Source organism: Babylonia areolata, chromosome 4 (genome assembly GCF_041734735.1).
Source record: "Babylonia areolata isolate BAREFJ2019XMU chromosome 4, ASM4173473v1, whole genome shotgun sequence".
Taxonomy (NCBI): Eukaryota; Metazoa; Mollusca; class Gastropoda; order Neogastropoda; family Buccinidae; genus Babylonia; species Babylonia areolata.
Window position 1 is genome coordinate 14912880 of NC_134879.1, and position 7500 is coordinate 14920379.

The 7500-nt window shown below is 45.5% G+C and overlaps 1 protein-coding gene across 1 annotated transcript in view; it reads right to left on the reverse strand.

Moving 5' to 3' along the window:
- Positions 1-7500, reverse strand: part of LOC143280888 (spectrin beta chain, non-erythrocytic 5-like) — a 355560-nt gene that overhangs the window by 230247 nt on the left and 117813 nt on the right. The window contains exon 8 of the mRNA XM_076585640.1: positions 6746-6858. Coding sequence (XP_076441755.1) covers positions 6746-6858 — 113 coding nt within the window. The remainder of the gene's footprint in view (positions 1-6745; positions 6859-7500) is intronic.

The following is a 7500-nucleotide window of genomic DNA, read 5'->3' on the forward strand; positions in this document are numbered from 1 at the left end:
AAGAGAGAGAGAGAGAGAAGGGGGAGACAGAGACAGAGACTGACAGAAACACGGGGAGAAACATAGGTGGAGAGGGAGAGGTAGAAAGAGAGAGAGAGGAGAGAGAGAGAAGGGAGGAGGAGAGACATAGGGGGAGAGAGAGAGAGGTAGAAAGAAAGAGAGAGAGGGGGGAGGAGACAGAGACAGAGACTGACAGAGACAAGGGGAAAGACATAAGGAACCTTTCCTTTCGTTTTAATTAGTGAAGGCACAGTCCATTGGAAAACCGCAATGACCGGATATTAACCGATGAATTATTATAATTATACACTCTTTGATTCATTATTATAATTATACACTCTAACTTTGATTCATTATTATAATTATACACTCTAACTTTGATCTGTTTTCGTGGCACGCTCCCCCGAATGCACGTTTGCTCACATTATAATTATACACTCTAACTTTGATTTTCGTGGCAAGTACCTGAATGCACGTTTGCTCAACACCCCCACACCCACCCCCCACCACCACCACCCCTTTCTCTGTACAGGTCCTGTTTCTCTTTCCTGTTTCAATGCTCGTTTATATTCCCGTCAATGCGTAGGGGGGGTTTTGTGGCACGTCTGAGAGAGAGAGATTGCAAACTCGTTTGCATTTTGTATTCACCGCTGGCTCTTACATTATACATTCAAGGCGCCCGAAGCGTAAAACGTGAAGATCAATTATCTTATTTGCTTTTATTGTTGTTGTTGTTGTTGTTGTTGTGGTGGTGGTGGTGGTGGTGGTGGTGGTGGTGCTGTTGTTGTTGTTGTTACTGCTGCTGTTGTTGCTGTTATGGTGGTGCTGTTGCTGTTGTTGTTGTTGTGTTGTTGTTACTGCTGCTGTTGTTGTTGTGGTGTTGGTGGTGGTGGTGGTGCTGTTGCTGTTGCTGTTGTTGCTGTTGCTGTTGTTGTTCTTGCTGCTGCTGTTGCTGTTGTTGTTGCTGTTGCTGTTGTTGTTGCTGCTGCTGTTGTTGTTGTTGTGTTGCTGTTGTGGTGATGGTGGTGGTGTGTTGTTCTTGTGGTGGTGGTGCTGTTGCTCTTGTTGTCCATTTGGGTTTGGGTTGTGTAAAAGCAAAGATCTTCGAATTTCAAGATGTAATATCATGTGACCAATATCGGAAGAATGGAAGACTGCGAAAAAAAAAAAAAAAAAAAACCCAAAAATGTCATATTTCAATTATCATGTCACCAATATCGGGGAACGCATTGCGAACAAATGTCATATTTCAAGGAAACGTGACTGTGCGACGGAGGAAAAAAAAATCTGTCTGAGACATTCAAGAACATAGCTGCGTTAACACTAAAGATCGACGGAAATAGAAAAGAGACAACCGCATGGGCGCTACCCGGCCAGCAGAGAGAGAGAGAGAGATGGAGAGATAGAGATAGATGGAGAGAGAGAGAGAGATCGAGAGATCGAGATAGATGGAGAGAGAAATGGAGAGAGAGAGAGATGGAGATATAGATGGAGAGATAGAGAGAGATGGAGAGAGAGATGGAGAGACAGAAATGGAGAGAGAGAGAGGAGAGAGAGATGGAGATATAGATGGAGAGATAGATATAGATGGAGAGAGAGAGATCGAGAGATGGAGAGAGAAATGGAGAGAGAGAGAGATGGAGATATAGATGGAGAGATAGAGAGAAATGGAGAGAGAGAGAGAGAGAGAAGGAGAGAGAGATGGAGATATAGATGGAGAGATAGATATAGATGGAGAGAGAGATATCGAGAGATGGCGAGAGAGATGGAGATATAGATGGAGAAATAGAGATAGATGGAGAGATAGATGGAGAGCGATGGAGAAATAGATAGATGGAGAGAGATGGAGAGAGGGAGATGGAGAGAGAGAGAGATGGAGAGAGAGAGAGAGAGATGGAGAGAGAGATATGGAGAGAGAGATAGATGGAGAGAGAGAGAGAGATGGAGAGAGAGAGATGGAGAGATGGGCAGAGAGAGAGAGAGATGGACAGAGAGAGAGAGATGGACACAGAGAGAGAGATGGACACAGAGAGAGAGATGGACACACAGAGAGAGAGAAATACAGGGTGGTTCCTATGATTAAGATGTTCGTATACAGGGGTCGTTTTGGTTGTTGTAGGATGGGAAGACATTATAAATAATACTTGATAGTAACGCCCCCACCCCCCACCCCACCCCCTCTCTCTCTCTCCCTATCCCCAATCCTCTCCCCACTAAACTCAACCCCCCACCCCACTCTCTGTCTCTGTCTCTCTCTCTCTCCCAAACTCCCTCCCTCCTCCCTCTCACTCTCTCTCTGCTTCCACCATGAAAACAACACTACTCCTCTGCCACACACACACACCCCCGAGCCCCCTCCCACCCCCTTCCTCTTCCTTCCCTTCCACACCATCAACCCCCACCCCCCCATCCTCCCCTCTCTCTCTCTCTCTCTGTCCATCATTCTCAGATCCTGTGTTCCTCATCCGTCCTTGTCACACACACACACACACCCTGTCACTACAGTTTGTGTCTGGCAACCAACCAGTCGGGCAAGTTTGGCGGGCAAGGGGCAGAAGCAGTACGTACACACAGACATCACAGGTAGTGTGTGTGTGTGTGTGTGTGTGTGTGTGTGTGTGTGTGTGTGTGTGTGTGTGTGTGTGTGTGTGTGTATTTGTATTTGTATTTCTTTTTATCTCCCCAGGGAGAGCGCGTCGCTATACTACAGCGCCACCCATTTTTTTTTTTTTTTAATTTATTTTTCCTGTCGAAGTGGATTTTTCTACAGAATTTTGCCAGGAACAACCCATTTGTTGCCGTGGGTTCTTTTACGTGCGCTAAGTGCATGCTGCACACGGGACCTCGGTTTATCGTCTCGTCCGAATGACTAGCGTCCACACCACCACTCAAGGTCTTGTGGAGGGGAAGAAAATATCAGCGGCTGAGCCGTGATTCGAACCAGCGCGCTCAGATTCTCTCGCTTCCTAGGCGAACGCGTTACCTCTAAGCCATCACTCCACGTGTGTGTGTGTGTGTGTGTGTGTGTGTGTGTGTGTGTGTGTGTGTGTGTGTGTGTGTGCACTGATGTACGACACACAAAAAACAAAAGCCAGAGATTGAGTGGCCCCCAAATTCCTGGACCCCCTCCAGTCTCGTACTAGTAGACTGACGAACACAATGTGTAACTGCACTCTGTGCTACAAGTGACACAGGGAATTGACGACTGCTGAACGAAAACTGCAGCCAAAAGAAACCTCCACAGGTATATATATATGGAGAGAGAGAGAGAGGGCTTGACTCTTTGCAGCATGCAGCGAGACCTTCCACGGTTGTATTGGGAGGGGTGAAGAGTGGTAGTGAATAAGGGAGGGGGATAAGGTAGGGGGATAGGGTGAGGGGACGGGGTGTGGGGTGGGGGGTCGCAGGCGGAAGATGACAGGACTGTTCTCTTAAGGTTGACAGGGGTTGTCACACTCACATACACACACACACAACTCCTTATCTCTGGCTTAGCTTTTTGCCCTTTTTTTTTGGGGGGGGGGGGGGGGGGCATTCTGACAGGTACGATTGCTCCAGTAGTCCTCTGTTCTGCTGGAGGAGAGGGAGAAAGAAAAAAAAGAGACTTACTACATAATAATTATGGCCATTGTTTCCTCCCTACCACCACCACCACCCCCCACCCCCCACATCTCTCTCTCTCTCTCTTCCTTTTATCCTTCTACTTCTTTTCTTCAGTCCAAAACCCGCCCCTCGTTCTACGTCCTCACTTACTCACTTACTACGAAGCAAGCATCACCCCATATATATATATATTTTTGTTGTTGCAGCTACAGTTGTTGTTTATTTGTTGGTTTCTGTCTTTTAATGCTGATGATGTATCCTATGATTTTATTTTTTTTTATACTTTGTGCCTATGTGAAGTGTAGCACCAGAAATATAAGCAAAACAAAAACAAAAAAAAAAAAATTATGTGGACGTTGGTCTACAGACCCTGAACTGATAATCCTGGAAGAATGAAACTATACATCTCCTTCCCTCCCTCCCTCTCTCTCTTCTCTTCCTCGCCCTCTCTTTTTCTCTGTCTCTCTCTCTCTCTCTCTGTGCAAGATCATACCCAAAACGTTCATCCTTGAATAACCACATTTCGAGTTCTGAGTTCTCTCTCTCTCTCTCTCTCTCTCTCTCTCTCTTCCCCCCCCCCCCCCCCCCCCCCATCTCTCTCCAATCCTCTCTCACCCCAACCCTCCCTCCCCTCCCCTCCCCTCCCTTTCTATCTTTCTCTCTGATTCATCCATTATTTTTTTTCTTTCTTTTTCTTTCTCAAGACAGCCCCAAACTGACTCAAGGTGATGGCATGGGTCAGTCCCACCATCCATACCGCGGTCTCTGACTGGGGCAGTTTTTGGTGTTAAATGATCCAAGGGACAGATAATAAATATCGTCACCCACACTGGCCACAATGGAAGAGAGGGGCGGTGTGGGGTGTGCGGGTGTGGGAGGGTGTGGGGGAGGGGAGTGGGAGGGTAAGGGGAGGAGGAGCAGGGATCACTTATTGTATTGTTCGTTCTTTAGTTTAACGTCTTTTCAATGTAAGTGATATAAGACGAGGGAAGGAAAAAAATCGAGTGGGAGGAGTGGGGAGGGGAGGGGGGGGGGGCGGGAATTACTGTGTACGCATACGAGTAAGTGAAAGTGTGTGTGTGTGTGTGTGTGTGTGTGTGTGTGTGTGTGTGTGTGTGTGAACATTATTGATTTCAGTTTTGTTTAAAAAAACAAACAAACAATCATAACAATATAACATATTTCTAATGAAAAACTAACAACTATAACAGCGAACCAACTGGACTATTTAACACGGAGTTGAAAAAAGTCATACATTAGCAATGGACTGCTGAAGATCGTCAACACTGAAGATGATTTCAGTTCAGGGATTTGAGACTTTAACATATGGCAAGTTGGTATATGATCGGCTGTTATGTGAGCACCACAGATGCAAGAAACATTACTGACATATTTTGTCCTCAAACAATTCATTTTCCATCTGCAGATTTGAGAAATGATTTGCCTCTTATGAAAATCATTATGGTAATATTTTCCCATGAAACCATACATTTTCTGTATGTTCTTATGTAACTCCGAGTTACCGGTGTGTTTTTCTTCAAACTGAAATTTTGACCATTGGACTTTTTCTACCATGGTGTAACATTCCTGTAGTGAAAGCGAAATATTTAAATCTAACTCCTTCGTGGAGCTTCTAGCTCCTTTTTTTTTTTTTTTAGCCAAAATGTCAACTTTTTCATTATAGTAAAGACGGGCGCAATAGCCGAGTGGTTAAAGCGTTGGACTGTCAATCTGAGGGTCCCGGGTTCGAATCACGGTGACGGCGCCTGGTGGGTGAAGGGTGGAGATTTTTCCGATCTCCCAGGTCAACATATGTGCAGACCTGCTAGTGCCTGAACCCCCTTCGTGTGTATATGCAAGCAGAAGATCAAATACGCACGTTAAAGATCCTGTAATCCATGTCAGCGTTCGGTGGGTTATGGAAACAAGAACATACCCAGCATGCACACCCCCGAAAACGGAGTATGGCTGCCTACATGGCGGGGTAAAAACGGTCATGCACGTAAAAGCCCACTCTTGTGCATACGAGTGAACGTGGGAGTTGCAGCCCACGAACGCAGAAGAAGAAGAAGAAGATTATAGTAAAAACCGCAATGAGAAGGAATCCAGCAAAAGGTTATGTGAGAGCCTCTTATTGTATTGTGGAAGGACGACTGTGTGAGTGGGGATACGGTGGGGGAACTGATTTGATTACCTGGTGAAACAGTACCACCTGATAAAGACAGAGGTGAATGACCAACGCCGACTGTCCTAACACCCTCTTGGCCGAGAGAGTGGGGGGTGTAACTTGGGCAAGAACACTCTCCACTATAATCAAATTCTAAGCCCAAATAGTCGGAACAGCAGTTGCCTCCTCTGCTTGTTCTGATGGTCTTGCTGGACACGACTGACTATCATATATACCGGGTATATGAATGAGTGAGTGAGTGAGTGAGAGAGAGAGTATGTGTGTGTGTGTGTGTGTGTGTGTGTGTGTGTGTGTGTGTGTGTGTGTGTGTGAAAGAGAGAGAGAGAGGGGTGAGAAGTGAAGGGGAGGGGGTCAGAGGATGGGGGACTCCAGAATTTTAAGGCAAGGTCACCGACTGTGTGGGAAGCGAAGGAGACACAGAGAGAGTGAGTGAGAGAGAGAGAGATGGGGAGGAGTAAGGGAGAGAAAGAGGGTGGAGAAACTCACAGCGAGAGAGAGACAGAGACAGAGAGAGATGGTGAAATAAAGAAAAAGAAAAGAGTGACAGGGATGTGAAGACAGGCAGACAAGAAGTGAATCAGATTCTCTCTCTCTCTCTCTCTCTCTCTGTGTGTGTGTGTGTGTGTGTGTGTGTGTGTGTGTGTGTGTGTGTGTGTGTGTGTGTGTGTGTGTGTGTGTGTGTGTGTGTAGTGTGTGTGTGTGTGTGTAGTGTGTGTAACTCAGACACACACCAGAAGGGTGAGACAGTGAGACGAACACAAGAGACATTTACACAACACACACACACAACACACACACACAGACGGACACAGAGAGACAGAGAGAGAGAGAGAGTAAAAAAAAAAGCCACACAAAACACACAAACAGAGACAATTAACTGACTGAGAACCAAAGACGGCTCTCCTACACCCCCCTTCCACTAGCTATAGCTATAGCTGTAGCAGACAGACCCACCTTGGCGATCCTCTTGCCCCCTGTCATCTCGCTCTTCATTTTGGCGAAGTAGTGGTAATAAGACGCCACGTAGGTCACGATGATCTTCTCGTCAGGTCGGTTCACGTCCACGTCTGTGTCATCACACACATCATCGTCAACACATTTTCTGTGACACACATATACATACATCAACACTTTTTTTTTTTTTTTGGGGGGGGGGGGGGGTTGGTGGGGGTGGGTGGTGACACACACATACATCAACACTTTTTTTTTTTTTTTTTTTTTGGTGACACGCACGTACATTAACTCTTTTGTTTTGTGTGTGACACACATACATCAACACATTTGTTTTTGTGACACACATGCATCAACGTTTTTGGTGACACACACACATACATCAACACATTTCTTCTCCGACACACATAGACGTCAACACATCTGTGACACTATCAATCCATCTGTGTCATATACATTAACACATTTTTGTGACACACATTACACCGCATTTTGTGACATACATACATCAACACATTTTTTTGTGACACACACATACATCAACACATTTTTGTGACACACATACATCAACACATTTTTTTTGTGACACACACATACAACAACACATTTTTTGTGACACACATACATCAACACATTTTTGTGACACACATACATCAACACATTTTTGTGACACACATACATAATTATCAACAAATCTGTGATACATATCAATACATCTGTGTCATATACATCAACACATTTTCGTGACACACAACACA